This window comes from Muntiacus reevesi, chromosome 10 (genome assembly GCF_963930625.1).
Source record: "Muntiacus reevesi chromosome 10, mMunRee1.1, whole genome shotgun sequence".
In the NCBI taxonomy this organism is placed as follows: Eukaryota; Metazoa; Chordata; class Mammalia; order Artiodactyla; family Cervidae; genus Muntiacus; species Muntiacus reevesi.
The window spans coordinates 14334853-14351669 of NC_089258.1; the positions used below are offsets into that span (position 1 = coordinate 14334853).

General features: G+C 44.9%; 1 protein-coding gene across 3 annotated transcripts in view; it reads right to left on the reverse strand.

Annotated features, from left to right (window-relative positions):
• Positions 1-260: 260 nt before the first annotated feature.
• Positions 261-16817, reverse strand: part of PTCH1 (patched 1) — a 61528-nt gene continuing 44971 nt past the window's right edge. For all 3 annotated transcript variants that reach the window (XM_065946878.1, XM_065946877.1, XM_065946879.1), the window contains 7 exons: positions 15117-15397; positions 13553-13690; positions 10654-10796; positions 7058-7157; positions 6243-6497; positions 4083-4644; positions 261-3169 (listed from right to left, as the gene is read on the reverse strand). In XM_065946878.1, the coding sequence (XP_065802950.1) occupies positions 4084-4644; positions 6243-6497; positions 7058-7157; positions 10654-10796; positions 13553-13690; positions 15117-15397 (1478 nt within the window). In that variant the 3' untranslated portion in view covers positions 261-3169; position 4083. The remainder of the gene's footprint in view (positions 3170-4082; positions 4645-6242; positions 6498-7057; positions 7158-10653; positions 10797-13552; positions 13691-15116; positions 15398-16817) is intronic.

The window sequence follows — 16817 nt, forward strand, 5'->3', positions numbered from 1 at the left end:
CACACACATACACACACACAAAATTTTAAAAAGGCTAAGAGATGATAGTAGGGATCATTTTGAAAGGTAATTTAGGAGCTTTCCTGGTGACAGGAAATAAAAATGTAGAACTCTTCCTATGTCAATAATTCCTCCATGAAGAACAAAAAATGAGTATTTAATAAGGTTAGTCAGACAAAAACAACGAAGTTTACGATGACCTGACACGCTAACTACCTTTGTAAGATATTCTAATTAAAAAAATTCCATAAACAAAGACATAACCAACAAGTTATATTATTTTTTATTCATGTTAGAATTTCTATCAGTGTTTGAACATTAATATTTAGAGAGTTTGTACATTTTTGCCTTCCGAGGTTTAAAATGAGAACCACACTAGGTCACAAATTGTAACTAATACACATTCCACAACTGCATGAATATTCACTCAATCTCACTCTCTTAACACTGTTAAGACATTTTCTTTTCCTTGCTGTACTTTACAATGAAAAGTGTGCCCCATTCATGTCTCAGCAAAGTTCCAGACATTATGGATTCATCACATATAAATTCTTTAAAAATATACTTCTGTCAAAAGACTTGATGACTACTATGTACACTACAAAAATAAATTTTCATATAAATAAATTATATGGCATACTTTTATCTTTGTAATTGAAATGACACAAATCCATTCCTGCCAAAACTGGCAGACAATGAGACCCAGTTTGAATATTTCCTTTAAACTCCTTACACTAAAACCTACCATGAGTCCTTAATGAAAATGTTATATACTCTGAACTATTTAACATTAGTAAGCACTCTATACAAATAAAAATTCTGTTCCAAAGTAAAACATAGCTGTAATAGTGTTTCCAATAGAAATAAAATCCCTGCATTTTTCTGTTATAAACTGGCATGACAAATACTGTAGGAAAACATTCTTATGATACAAAATTATAAATATCAGCAAAGATTTAAAAAAAAAAAATTAAAACATCCAAATGAACAAACAAGACAGACAAAATAAAACTATTTTATAAAAGAGAGAGAGAAATTCTGGTTGCCTGCCAGCCCCCGAGGTCTCCCTTTGCCAATGTGACTATCGGAGAAAGTTCTATGCTGTGCAGAAAGCGGGGGCCAGGCAAGCAGTCACGCACCACACAAGCTGGGCTCAGGAAAGGAGCGAGGCATGCCTCGAGCCAGAGGGAAGCAGACCTCTGAATTCTGCATCATCTCTCTCCTGAACGCAGGATAGATGTTTTCTGAGCAGAGCCTAGTGTTAGGTAGACAGACAGTGTAGCTGACAGAGGCACCAACAGTAGCAGTGGGTGGGGTCGCTGGGGCCCCAGGCATATTAACACATACATCTGGCAGCCACAGTCTCATGGCGCGTTTGAGTCTGAGGTCACTACACTGCCGGTACTACTAGGGGCTGTTGCCTTTCGATGGACATTCTCCATGTGAAACAGGAGGCGTAATGGGGGTTGCCATTTGTGCACTCTTTACAGTAGCTTAGTCTGGGTACCAAGTGCTTCCCAACACTTGCTGGTCTCTGGCTAAGAGCCGAGGAAGACCAAACCTCAGAGTAAGGCAACAGAATTGATATGGAAGCAAATCTTTAAAAATAATGCCTGGTTGAGAGACATGTCTCTATATACATTCTTCATTGGGGTGGGGGGGGAGGAGGGTGGTATGCAATTAGCATCTTCCTAGTCTGCAGTAAATGTACTAATGATGGTGAGAGGAGGGAGATGAGTTGCTTTAGGAAGCGTGCACCTATAATGTTAGTATCAACATGTGGAGAATCATCGTTCGGAAGCTCATATCCTATAGAATTTCTGACTCCATATCACCACATTGGATGCTCACTATATAAAGAGGCAGAAAACAAATCCAGAAAGCCCCAACCAACTGTGCAATTTAGCAAGAGAGGGAGTTTAAATTGTAGGGACTCAAAACATCACCTCTGGGCTAACTGTAGACCCAGAATTAAGAGGTCATTGTCTCCGAAAGACTTCTAATCCACTCTTAAACTTGGGTGGTGGTGGTGGTGTGTGTGTGTGTATGTGTGTGTGTGTGTGTGTGTGTGTGTGCTGTGGATGTGTGTGCTATGTGTTGGTTACAAGAGAGGTATAATGAAGGCTGCATATTTAAAGGATATGCTCACAGCCCAGCTGAGGCTCCCCACTAGGCATGTTTTCTAGGTTTTAATACCAATGAAGATGAAGAGGTGTGAGCTCTGTACCCTGAGGTTCCAACATACACCACAATGGTCCATGCAAAGGAACTCATCTCCTCTGAAGCATGAGTTGGGGTGTCTGGATGGCAGCCAATGATCTTAAGAGATGCCCTGAACTTGAAGCGAATCTGGCAAAAGGATAAGGCGATGTATAGGGCTAGCCCTCCACCACCACTAGCACTAAAAATATCCTGACTCTTCGGCCTAAGGCAGAGCCCACCAAAGGTTACAGACAGTAAAAAGAAACCAAAAAAAAAAAAAAAAAAAAAGAAAAAAAAAATCACAGTACAGTACATTAGGAAATCACACACGTGTTCACACACACAGTCAAACAGGAGAATCGCACCCAACTACACCTAGAGAAGCCACCGGGGTTAACATGCTTTCTTCATATCTGCTCATTAAACAACAACAAAATTATCACGCATAGCGTGTTTGGAAGTTAACAGTAACATTTCATACTACCACAGGGTTGTGATATGCAAATTTAAAATATTTTAAACAGAAACCTTTACAAAATAATCCTATTACATAAGCAATATTTGCATAGAATTATACAGGTAAATTATACAATATTTAAGCAGCAGCAACATATGCTGAAATTTAGGACTAAGTTAAGCTTGGCTGTGGCACAGAGACCAATGTACACACAGCGAGGGGCCCTCTGTGATCCCCCCACTGCCCACTCTGGAGGCAGGAGTGGAGAAACCCCAGTAAATCACACTACTTTACATCCATTCCTTCGTATATTACATATGTGTACACCTCTTAAATATTTATAGAAATATTTCACAAAATAATACAATCGGTTACAGTAACGATGAACTGCTCTCTGGCACAGCACACCTTTCTAATTCCGCGTTCCTCTTCAAGCAGTTCTGGTGGGGTGGGGTAGGGGTAGGGAGGGGCTTCCAATCTTTGGCCTCTTTGCTTCAGATTTTACTCACCCTTTAAAAGAAAAAAGGAAGTCAGATAAAGTAACAGGTCTATGAGTCCATATTCATAAAGCGCAATCACAAGCAAAATGAGTCTGAGGTATAGAAATCAGGATGGTGGGGGCTGGGGTGAGGGCATGAGGGGCTTCCAGGGGCAGATTATGATCCCTTCCTTGATCTGGGGGCTGGGGACAGGGATGTGGTCACTTTGTGATGTGCCTTCATCAGACATAGCTGCTATATGGCATTAGAAGACTGAAAAATAGGTGAAGGGGCAACTATCAATATCTTTGTTGAGATGCACCAACGCCCTCCCCCATCACAAGCTTACAGTAAGTGAAGTAAGAAGCGGAGTTGCTCAGTCATGTCCAACTCTTTGCGATCCCATGGACTGTAGCCTACCAGGCTCCTCCATCCGTGGAATTTTTCAGGCAAGAGTACTGGAGTGGGTTGCCATTTCCTTCTCCAGGGGATGTTCCCGACCCGGGGTTCGAACCCAGGTCTCCCGCACTGCAGACAGATGCGTTATCCTCTGAGCCACCAGGGAAGCCCAGTAAGGGATAGGCCCAATTTAGAATGCCACTGGTTCTCCAAGGATGACTAAGCTTGAACAGGAAACCCTGCCTGCGGGTTAAGAGGTCACTGTTTGTGACACATCAGTGCCCAGGGGCCCCAGGAGAATGCTCTATCTGCATCCCTCCAAGTCCCTGAGAGCACGTGTGCTCAGCTGTGTCCAACTTTGGGACCCCACGGTCTGTAGCCCGCCAGGCTCCTCTGCTCATGGAATTTTCCAAGCAAGAAAACGGCGGTGGGTTGCTATTTCCTATTCCACGGGATCTTCCCCACCCAGTGATCAAACCCACGTCTCCATGGAAGCTGAGGGACCACTGAGGAGCCCCGCCCACCTGCCCGCCGGCCCCGCCCACCTCAGTTGGAGCTGCTGCCCCGGCGTCCCTCCTCACATTCCACGTCCTGCAGCTCAATGACCTCCACCTTGGGTTCCCTCCTCTCACACCGGACATTAAAAGGCACATGGGGATCCTCAAACAGCCCGTGGTCAGTCTCGGGGTAGTCCTCGTAGCCTGGGCAAAGCCCGCTTCGGGGGTTCCGACTGGGCCCGGGCCCGGGGGCGGGCGGAGGATGCACGGCCACAGTCACGGATGCCGAGGCCGTCACGGTGGTGATGGGCTGGCAGTAGCTGGGCATGGAGCTGCCCATGGCAGTGAACGCTGGGTTGTGATGCCGAGGGTTGTGAGAACGGGCTCCCCGGGGGCCCGTGCGGTCCCTATTGCTAGGGCCAGAATGCCCTTCAGTAGAAATTTCGAAAGCGTCTCTGCGCGGTTTATAGGGAGGCGGCCTCAAGCCTTCTCTGGGGGTTTCTCTTCTGGGCTGCTGTCCCGGCGGTCCATGTGGCAGGGTCCTTGAGTCCAGGTGGGGCTGTGGTCGAGGATTTGAGGGTGGGTGGGGCCTCGGTTCAGGATGGACCACCTGCAGGGGGCAAGGGCAGGTTGAAACAGGCCCAGGGCAGCCCCAGCCTGGGCGCCACCCCCTGCTGTCCCAGGCCCTCTTCTTTCTTGGCTCTGGCTCCTGCCTGGCCACCCACACACAGCTCTTTCTGAATTAGAGCTCAGTCAACCCCACAAGTGGCTGGGAGTGCCCCGGGCAGCTAACAAGGGCCTTCTACCCACAGACGCAAACCCATTCTCTTAGAACCTCACCAACGTGGCAGAGGCGCGCCCTACTTGGACCCGGCGTGTAGGCTTTCTCCGGCACAGCTGGCTGGATGCACGGGGCTGCTGCTCAGAAATGCAGGGCTGTGGTCTGAGCATCCAGCTGCCTCCCTCCCACAGTCTGCCACCCCGCCCTGCTGGGTAGAGTCAGATCTGGAGTTCCTCTTCTAAAATTGCCAAGTGCCTGGCCCTGGCTCACCCACATGCTAGGACGTTGCCAGCACTGTCTATACCTACACTGTTGAATATGGCTATTTACATTTAAGTTAACTAAAATTAAAATTTCAGCCCCTTAGTCACACTAGCCACATTTCAGGTCCTCAACAGCCACATGTGGGCAGTGGTCGCTGCACGGGCGAGTGCAGGCAGAGAGCGCATTTGCATTGTCATAGAAAGTTCTACGGGGCAGCACTGCTCTGTCCTGTTGTTAGGAATCTGGTTTCTGGGTCTCTATACAAAGCACGGAGCAACACAGTGGCCACATCAATCAAAAGGACCGTGACCAACTTCAAAGTCATTCAGCTTGTACCTATTTTTAGGCTCCCGCTGAACAAAACCAGATCCACACTGCAGCTCAGCAGGCGTCGTCACGGGGGGTAAGAGGAGGAAAATTCAGGTTATTTGGTTGGCCCCTCTCTCTTTCATGGAAGGGCAGCTCCGGCCTGAGACTGGAATACCCATTTCCTGGAAGGACAGCAGGAGGCCCCCAGTTGGAGCAACATTAGCCTTGGAACCTTCCTTGGGTTTTGTGTGCTGTGCTCCAGGCCTGAGGGGCTGAGAACATCCTAAGGAGCACAGAGAGGGGAGAATGTGGCCGGGGCTCCCAGAGCCTCTGAGAAGAGGCTCCCCGGCTGCTCATGGTTTTCCTGAATTACTGAAGGCTGGTTCTCAGTTTCTCCGCTCCTTCCAGCCACCTAGAATGGGAGCTTGGAGCCATAAAAGCTTCTGGTGAAGTCTCAGACAATAGTGATTGAAGTAATTTTAGCCTAAGGGCAATTAAAGGTAACAGAGGTGGAAGAGAAAAAAATAACTTCTGCTGGCAATAAAAATACCATTATTTTAAAATAAGTATCATCCTACAATGTAGGTAGCTTTAAAATAAGGGTGGGAGGGTGGGTAGGGAAGCAAGGCATGCTTTACCTCTGGTTCTTAAATAAGATATATGCTGATGGATGTTTTATGTGTAGTCTCCAATACTGGCCCCCTTGCCCTTTTCAATCTGTATGAGATACAACCATATGAAACTGACATTTTTATAGTATGATTCTACCTAACCTATACTTTTTTATTTTTGCATCCTGTGCTTTGCTGTTCAGAGCAGGCAGGGGCTGCCTCCTGGGGTGCCTTATGACTTACAGTGGAGCGGGCGAAGACAGGGTTTTCTGTGGCTTCCACAATCACTTGGTGGGCAGGGCCCCCAACACCCTGCCGGGCCTCGTAGTGCCGCAGCTCCTCACTGATGCCCGACACTGTCGTCTGAGAGCTGTACTCCGAGTCAGAGGAATCAGACCCGTTGTTTGTGTGACCGGCGGGCACAGCAAACCGGACCACGCTGGGGGCTGGCTCAGGAGAAGGTGTGGGCAACCGGTTCAGCCCATTGGCTGGAGACACCTATTTAAGGGGATTCCATGTGTCAGGTGTTATCATCCATTTACCTGGCGGCTACACTCAAGGTTCAAAGCACAGTACCGTTCAGGGGGCGCTGCCCTCCCTCACTCCCCCTCCCGGCCTCCCACATACTCTGTATTCACTGAGCCCGATCCTTGCCACTTCGAGGACCCTTGGGCCTGACAGCTGGAGCAAAAGGACTGCCCTTCGCTTTCACACACTGGAAAGGCAGGCTGTGCCCTTTTCAGTCCTGTTCAAACCCAGATATTCACCTTGAGTGGAAAATGCTTCATTGATAGAGACCTGTAACACTTAGGTTGCCAATCACCAGGTTTCAAAAAACCAAAATAAAAGCAACCTAAACCAAACCAAACCAACACAACATCCTCCAACACTAATAAACTTAAGAGGAAAAAAAAGCTATAGTTATCGAGTTGTTTACTGAAAAAGTAAACAACTAGAAAATGGGGATAAACCTAAATATCTAAATCAAGACTGACACCAGGAAAAACAGCATGTAGATGGCCTGTGGGCTGCACATGACGCCAGCAACGATTACTGACCTCAGGATACGGTCCGAAGAAGGACAAAAGGACTGGCAGCAAAACTAGTCCATTGAGAACACCCAGGATTGTTAGGATTGCCAGGACAGCAAAGAAGTACCTTAAAGATAAAAGGGAAAACAGGAACATTTACCATGGCAGAAGTGAATTAAGGTACCCTTCAAGGGTCCAAATGTCAGAGCCAAAAATGAACAAAACCCACACCAGTGAAAAGGCTGTTACAAAACTTCAGTTCAAACCCGGCACAGGATTACTTTCGTTTTTCTTTTAACCTTCTGACTTTGAGGACTGCATTCCGCAACCCAAAGTGTTAGTTCATGAAGGGAGGGGAAAAAAAAAAAAATTAGGTTGTTAATTTGCTGAAATCTCATGGCATGTGATGTTATTTATGAATGTGTTACACAAACACAAAAATATGGAATGGGAACTGAATGGCGGAGCAGATTGAAAGCACAAACACAATGCAGAGGGGCCCCGTTCACGAAAACCCAGCAGAAGCAAACAAATGAAGTGAAGGGTGTAGAATTTAAACAATTTAGCCCAGGAGGAAAAGCGGCCCACTTCTGCAGGCAGCTAATCCACTGTGAAATGCTTCTGCATCTGAGAGCAGAATCTCTAATTAAGTCTCCAGTGTATCAGGTAAGGCTTTCCCTGGGCTTTCATTAACCACAACTTTCTGCCGAGAATTCTGTGAGTTCCAGTTTTACCAAATAGCTCCAACTGCGACCTTTTTAGAACACTGGAACCAGCTTTCCGCAAAGAAAACACTGCCCATTCTGTGGTTGCTGGGGCATTTTCAGGGGAGGGCGGTCCACAATGACGGGTTGCTCTGCTGGCCAATCTTTTGTTGAACAATTTAGCATCTCTGAATACTCTTGTTTTGCGTCAGCCAATTCAGACATAAAGGCTGCAGCACCATGAAGAAGAGGAGAGTGCACAAGTGGCCCTGCTTTCCCACCATTGAGGGCTAAGGTCTGGGATCCTTCACGAATACCAAGGTGAACCTGTCAGCCAGGGAGGGTGGCTGGCGGATGTTCCACACAGCTGGAGGCAGAAGGCTACACGCAAGCATGCGTTTCTGTAACTATCGGTTTCTAGGGCAATTTTGCTGGAAGGGGGCTGGGGTGGGGGAGAGCTCAGGATGTTCTGGGAAGAGGGAGGGCAAGATATCTATATGTTAATGGTCCTCTTGATCATAAAACAGAACAGGCTCCAAACTTTGCTGTGCCTATATATGTTTCGCCCTTAGATGAAAGGAGAGACAATCTCTATAAAAATACAAATACCTCGCAGCTATTGTAAACACTAGAAACTTCTGAGCTGCATTAGTAAAACCAAGCAGCCGATGTCTTGCACTAATGTAAACTGCTGGAACTTTAGGTTGAGGCATATATCAGCAGCAGGCATTAAGACATTTGCATCCCATCCATCTAACGGTAGAATAAACAGACCAATTAGATTTCTGACGGCTTAGTGTATACAATGTCTGCTCATTTAGTCGACCTCAGTGAGGGCTTTATCAGGTTAATCCATCCAGTTCTAGAAAATGGGAAGCCCTTTTAAGTGCTTGAAACAAGAACCCTGCTATCTCTGGGAGAGAACAAGAAGCCATGGGTTAGATGAGAGAGTTGGGATGCTGCCCTCCACCCAGGTCCCAGATGGTTGCTCTAATTCAGGCAAAGTTTCTTCTCTGTTGCTCCCTTGGCGTCCCCCCACAAGGCTGAGTTAGACCCTCTGAGATCCCATCACAGTCTGTTTCCCATGGTTTTGAATTGCTTGTGACCTTGTCTCTCCCCCCCCATAAACCACAGCTATGTAGAGGGGGACAAGGACAATGTTACCGCTGAGCTGTTGTGAGAAATGGCACTTATGAGGTGTTCACCATACTGTGTTGAATGAGAAATTACACAAAAGAATCTCTCTTTGACGTAGTGTTTGTACATCACAGAGAAACAACTACTAATGCTCACATAAAGGAAAAGTCAACATCAAATTAAGAGCTCAAAACAAAACCCAGACCAAAACCTTCTTCTAGCTTAGGCATATATATCTACCTGATACTGGTCAACGAGGTGTACTAATTGGCTTGCTAATGGATCAGTCCTCTGTGCTGAGAAAGTCAGCAACAGGACCATCATCTGGGAGCTGGTTAATAACCCAGACTCCGCCCCCCAACCCCGATGAAGTCTGATCTGCATTTACAGAGAGCCCCGATGATTCATGAACACATTATAGTTTGAGAAGTACTGCTCTACACCTCTCCACTCACTCTCCACCCAAATGACAGTGAGCCAGCCCTGGCACTCATTCTAGGAAGGCTAAATCTCCAAAATGATGCCAAGGGCCTATCGTCTTTCATAATAAAGAAACTTTGGCTACAATTTAAAATCCTTAAAATCCTCTTTTTTTTCACTTGGAATTTAAAGTCCTATTATAACACACATACCAGGAAAGCCGGTTTAGATTCTCTCTCTAGATTACCGAAGTGTCCCTAACAATCCAGTCATTACTCACATTTCATTCTGCTTTACTATGGTCCTAATTCTGGACCATCTTTTACTTATTGATGATTCTAGCCTTGACCCTCCACAGAGCAGCAGGGTTACATCCAAGAGCAGCTGTTTAAAAAAGCTGTGGAGGCTCTTCAGAGAAGAAAATGGTCCCTCCTTGTAGTTCTCAAATTCTTTTCAAAAGGAAAACTTGCTCTCCTTTTATACTTCACAAAGTCAAGTTCTTAAATAAATTCACCAGAAACTGCTTGCCATGAAATCCAAATAGAAAGATGTATCCAAATGAGGCTTGGATTTTAAAAATTTGACACCACAGTCACACAGTAAATGCTTCTTAAATCTTAGTGGGAACTTGAACATGAAATCAAGGTATGCTGTCTTCACTTCTTAAAAGAATAAAATTTCTGAAAATTTTAGGTCTCTGCATGTTTTCCTTTCTACAGTTTTGAAGGACAATGGAAGGTCAAATTTAGTCAGTCAAAGGGAACCAGGTCATTTCCTTCTGCTGATATTTCTAACCTTAATACCAATAGCTGGGATGTGGTGTCAAGCTGTAGAGCTGCCTTTGTTTCTAGCCCCAAACCTTCCATCTTTTGTCCCCAGGATATTCCCCCAAACAGCTCTAAAAGCCTGTTCTTATGCCTCTCAGCGTGTGCATGTGTGCTCATTCGTGTCCGACTCTTTGCAGCCCCATAGACTGCAGCCTGCCAGGCTCCTCTGTCCATGGAATTTTCCAAGCAAGGAATACTGGAGTGGGTTGCCATTTCCTACTCCCGGGGATCTTCCCCAAGTCTCTTGGCAGCTTCTGCATTGGCAGGTGGATTCTTTACCACTGTGCCACCTTGGAGTTAATAAACTCAAAGAAAGTGGAGTCACAGATTGTGACAACCACTTTACAATATATATGTATATCAAAACACCATGTTGCACCCCTTAAACATATACACTTTTTGTCAATAATACCTCAGTAAAGCTGTGGTGGGGGCAGGCGCAGCAGGAAGTAAGAGTCACAATGAAGACAAGCTGTAATCGCCCAGAGACAAAAGGAAATAAGTTACGGAGAACACAGTAGAAAACAAGGCTTACCTGACAATGAAATCAAATTCAGATCCTGCAAGCATCAGCACTCCCAGTAGAGTGGAAACAGCGCCGTCAAGAACAGGCGCAAACATGTGCTCCAGGGCAAGCACGGCCCTGCGGTTCTTGTCACCAATGGCTGTTAGAAAGGCCTGCGCAACGAGAGTTCGGGTGATCAGGTTCCTGGACTTCACTTAGTCAATGGCCAGCTTCGTCTTAAATGCTATAAGCCGGTTTCATTTGACTCCACTGTACCCCTCAGATCTTACTGTCTAGCTATTGGAATGTTTAATTGGGATTGTTCAACTTGGCTAAATCTAGGCTTACACGAAACTGACCTGTTAATGATAATGGATTGTATTTGGTGTTGATGTAAATCTTGAACAACAACAAAAAAGACGGAAAGCGTATTTACTTTAAATTTAAAAATGATGCCAAAACTATACAAAAATGAGCAAAATGTTCCCTTCTTTTCACTGTTATTCACCCTTGAGTTCACTCCCCATGTGAGTGATCTTATGTTATTCACATGGAAGATCTCTAGCTGTGAAAGCAACAGCATTTCTCCCGGTTTTTGGAAAGGTCAAGATCTTACGTTAAAATGGGCTTAGCACCGAGGTGCCAAGTACATATTGCCTCACGATTATACTGAGGTTAGAATTTCTGTCACTGTGTTCAGACTAATATGTTTGTAGGACATGTACGTACTATTAACGCATCACCAGAAATTCAATCAAGCCTGTTCTAAATGTGGGTGGACATGTCCCAGCTCTTCTGGGTTCTCTAGGTCTTGTAGGTCAAGGGCATTGCGGACACCAAATGGAAACCTTGTGTAGGTCTTGGCATATCACACTATTGGCTTGAGAGTATGACCCAAGACCATTTTAATGTGGGTTAGTGACTTACACCCCGCCTGTTCCCCCCAGAGGGCTGAGCCTGGCACAAGCTTGCTCCCTGAAAGGGCAGGCTGCTCTGGGATGTGATGAGAAGAGGGCCTGGAGCCCTTGCAGATGGCATATGTGTCCTGGGGAAAGACACGTCCATTAAGGGCTGCTTAATGGATGAAGAAATGAAACTACACAAAAGTGTACCAAGCTGTATTACTTTTCTCTAAAGTGGGATCTATGTAAGTGATGCTCTTTCAGAGTCAGGAGACTTTTAGGGTCAAAGGAGTTATCTTTCTCTCCTGAGAGGAAATGGCCTGGAACCATGCTGTCTGTGCTGTACTTGGGCCATGAGGCCATAAGGGCCAGAACTGAGTTGATCTTCTTGCATACAACTTATGCTACTGGAACAATGAACTGCCAGATACCCACTGATCCCTTGATGACTTTCACATACAGGATGTGGTAAGAATGCCTTGTCCTGTGTGTGGATAGTCTCCTGATGAAGACTTGGGCTAGCAGCACAAAACTGAGTTGGCTCTTGAGACTCCTTAAATTCTCAGGATTAAATCTCGCATGAGGAGTAGAGGCGTTCCTTCACTGTTTATTCAACACTGGTATGGATATTTATGTTCCTACTACCTCAGAGACCCAGGGTGCTGCAACAGTTTAAGAAAAGATACTAGCATTTACACCACAAAAATCTGATCTAGGACCACCCTTGTCTGTAATGATAGCCACCCAAAAGAGTGGTTTTTATTCACGTCAGAATAAAATGATTTGTGGATTTTTAACTCACATATAAATTTTTCTCATTTTTAAAAGAAATTATGTGTTTTCTTCTAATTTCTAAGCTCTTCTTTTTAAAAATCCCCCCTCCTTCCCAGCTCAACTGAGGAAAGTAATTTGGGTAGGTTCAAGATTTAGGGAACTGTTTCTATATTATCACCTTTTTATTATATACTAGGGGAAGAACAGGTTAACTGCAATAAAACATTCTTTCTGAAATACAAAAGTTTATAATCCCTAAGTAGCATAAATATGGCCCTGAAAGAGGACAACAGAAAGTAGGAGATACCCATGTGTAGACACACGTATGCCATGTGTTGAGCCCAATGCTAGAGACTCCAAAAGCAAGGCTAAAAATAATGTGATCCAAGTCCAGTGCTAGGTCTCCTGGCCAAGCATTCAGTATTTATTCAGTCAATAAGTATTTACTGAATGCCTATGTAAACCCAAGGTCTTAGGATATAAACACAAGTGTGGATGGAACATAATTTACACATCACTGTGGGGCTTTTAAATAATTCTCTGATAAATGTATAGGATGGACTTGTCTCATGGATTAGACGACTCTTGAAGTTTACCCTCCTTTTTCACAAGACTGGGCCCAGAGAGAGAGGGGTAAGATCCCTATGGAGAGCAACACTCATTCTTTTATGTTCCGTTGTCACGAATTTGGAGGCTGGGAGGTCGAAGGAACTGGGGTGGGGGGTGGTGCTCTGGTGGGGAGTTCATTAGCCCCAGGGTATTTCCTTAGCTGCCAATTCACCTCACCCTCAACTATGCCTGCCCACCATGCCTGTGAGTGTGGTCTCATGTTATTCCCACTTTATTACTGTGGTTTTAAAAACTGTATGTATTTGTGCACACACATACTTAATATAACATCTGTCTAGGAAGAGCTGACACCTTTAGGACCTGTGCCACAACTGACAACAGCAAATAAGCAGAATCCTTCTTGGCCCACTCGGACACACCAAGGACACTGTCTACCGCTGACACGGCCCGGCTACCTTCCACCTGTGATGGCCTGCTTCTTAGATTTCCTCAGAGGGAAAGGAGACCAGCTGAGCTGCGGCCACTCCTGGGGAATGTCCGTGCTCCCAAGCCTTTTGCTGTGATAGGTGTCAGATGTGCTCCTTGATGGTGGAGAAAATGAAAAGGTTCCCAACTTGTAAACTAAAAGAGCTTGAGGAAACAGGTCGCCTTTTCACGGCTTTCACTGAAACCATCTCCCTTACCAGAGCGACATGAACAGTGAATTCCACTCCAATGCCGACGGAAGCAATCAAGATGACCACAGGCACAGCACTCAGCTTGATTCCAATGAGGCCCATCATGCCAAAGAGCTCAACTGTCATCAAAGCCAAGACTGTCACCTTTAAAAAAACACACAGGATGAGTGGCTGGGCACAAACACACTCTGGGTGTTGCAAAAATTCTTTCCAAACTATTCCATGAGTGTGATCTATAAAGACTTATACCGATATGTACTCATTGCTGGCTACATATTTAATACAGTTTAAAACAAGGCGTTTCCTTCTGTTTTGATCTTAACCATCAGAGATCATCCTTCAACTTGTAACTGAGCTGAAACTTTTTTGGTTGCCTTGCCCTCCATCCTAAACAAAGCTGATAGGACAGGCTGAATAAATATTCTTTTATGTAGAAGTTGCTTTGCTTTTGTTTGGAGAGCCTGTGGGCTGAGTGAGGATGACTTAGGAGAGAGGGGACGTATGGTCAGCTGATGAGGGTCAGGTTACAGCCCCTTCACTCTGAAGAAATGTGGAGTCACTGGGGTGGACAAAGCAGTTAAATCCAGGGAAAAGCTTTTATTTGCCTTTCTTTCATCTGCCTTGTAAAAATTTCTAGGGAGATGGAAAGAATCCGTGAGATAGACTTTGGAGTTTTTTGGGCCAGAGAGGAGAAAATACAAATAAAACAATAAACTTTACAAGAGAAGGAGAGAATGATCTTTCCTTCTGGAGGTGGGGGACAGCAGGCAGTGAAGGGCGAGCAGGCAAGTACAATAAAAGTTCCCTTTGCTTTCTTTTAATAAGCTAATGAAAGATGGATAACATCAATTGCTTAAGTACCATGAAAACTCCTACAGACTAAACATTTACCTTTAAACATACCTGCTGTACAGACTTATGGTGCAGAAACAAGACCTGGTCTCTGTTTTTATAATTTTGGCATTTTGAAGGCTATACCACAGTTCATGGAATTTAAACACTGCCATGATTTTATTAGACTCTACACGAAACTAGCTTCAAACCTGCAAGCATTATACTCGGAGAAAGAATGCAAAAAAAAAATAGATTGGCAATACTTTATCATTTCTCCCCAAGAGTTAAAACAAATACACCACACAAAACCATCTCTAAAATGATTTATCCATACACCACCAACCAAACTTCTCTAATTATCCCTCCATTTAGAAGAATCTTCTCTATATTTGGTATGGGTATTGTAACAAAATGACACTTGAATTAAAAAAACAATTAGTTATGCTTTGAGTGTTTGTATCAATATATACCCAGCTCTATTATGGAAAGTGTGCTCAAAAACTCCCCTATCTTTACCTAAAACGTTTAGTGCTACAGGAGAGGGGATCTAAGATTAAGGCCATTAAAGACTCTACCTAAGCATGAACCTCGCCACCTCCAGTAGAATAAATACAGTATGGATGATGCAATCTATACCCTCCTCCCGAGGCCCAGACATAAACAAAACTTCCCGGCTGCAGAAAGAGCTATGCTGAAAGGAATTTGACTTCCACAAAGACCCTTAGAATAAACTCACAATGATCCCGGCCGTCCAGGGGTTCAGGAGGAAGACGGCGCACACGAGGAACGTGCAGGCCAGCACCACGCTGATGGACAGGAGGAGCCAGTGGCGGAGGCCGATGTACTGCTCCCAGAAGAGGAAGGGATAGCCGTTGGGGTAGCTGGAGAGCCCCAGGCTCGTGTAGTTATTGCAGATGGTTCTGACTTTCTCAATGGCTTCAACGAAGTCCGAGGTGTCCCGCAGGCCGTTGAGGTAGAAAGGGAACTGAGCGTATTCGATGGGCTCTGCCGCGGGGACTGCACAGAAAAGACAGCAGGGAGACGGCCCGTGGGCCAGGGGTTCCCGGCAACACCGAGACAGGCAAACAGACTCCATCCAAAGGTGGAAAAATGCAGCAAGCGTCCCACTGTTAGCCTCCCAGATGCGAGTCTCCAGATTCTCCGTAAGTGCAATGAGGAAAGAAAGAACTCAGCAAGAAAGTCCGCTCACTTTTCTTCTTTCAGTGTGAAGGACAAACAATACCAGTGATAGTCTTGGTAGTCTTAAGGTCTTTACAGTTTCAGTCTTTGGTTTAAAAAATTTTAAATGATAATCAACTTTTGATTTGGGGGGGGGGGTGGGTTGCGGGTGGAGGAGGAGACTGTGATCTGTGTATTGATTTACCCTTAGATTTTTAATCTTCTAGAAGCAGTCATTGTTTGTAATGGGTCTAAACAACTTAAGAATTCAATTGTGGTAACATTTTTTTCTGTTCAGTTGACACAAGTGAAAACACTAAGTTCAAACCATTTTACTTAATCACTTATGAGAATAAAATAACTCGAAAGTCATGCTTTACTGAGAAAAATGCTTAACTTTCTTATCCTTTTAGTGATCTTACACACTTAAACCTTCCATGCTTCTTTTTTAATGCAATGCTAAGTCTTCAGCAGCAGGGGAAGAAATCCTCACACAACAAGCATTTAGTTACTGCCGTTGTGTGTTCCAGACCCTTTGGGGTCATTCAGCTGACTTGCTAAACATGATTTGCCCTATTATAATCTCAACTATAAATTTTCATTAAGACAAGCCTTGGCTGCTTGCCACAAGGCTCTGAGGTTTAGATACAGGGAAGCACAACCCGCCTGCTCTCCAGCCATGGTCACAAAGGGACCTGTCTTCTTTCTCACGTCCATCCTCAGCCTCATACCCAAGGTATAAGCAACTAATATCTCTAACATAAATGCAAATTAAATCCATCCAGAACCACCTTTCAAAGTTGGGGCTGAGAGGTGAAAGGAAGAGGACGCTGTTGTATACAGACTTTTCTGCTCCGGTTTAAACAGCTTTGACAGAGTACAGGTGCTTGGTGGCTTATAGGAATGACTCAACTTGCCAAAAATCCCTTCAACACCAGAGTTGACAAAGTTAAGATAAACATATAATCCCCAGTGATAAAACTCTGCAACAGTAAAACAACACTCAACCTGGAGGCGTCCCCAGCTTTCACATGGAACAGCTGGCATTAAGGAGAGATGCCTGGTGGATGTTTTAGACTCAAAGGCACAAAGAGAGATTAGAGAGTCTTGTTTCTCAGTGTGATAGAGCATGAGTTGTATTCGATTACACATCCTCATCTGTCTCCCAGAGTTTTAAACTAAAAGAAATACACTGTTCTATTTACACTTTTGAACCCTAATTGGTGTCAATGGATGAGGGCTATAACTGAGCTTGGAA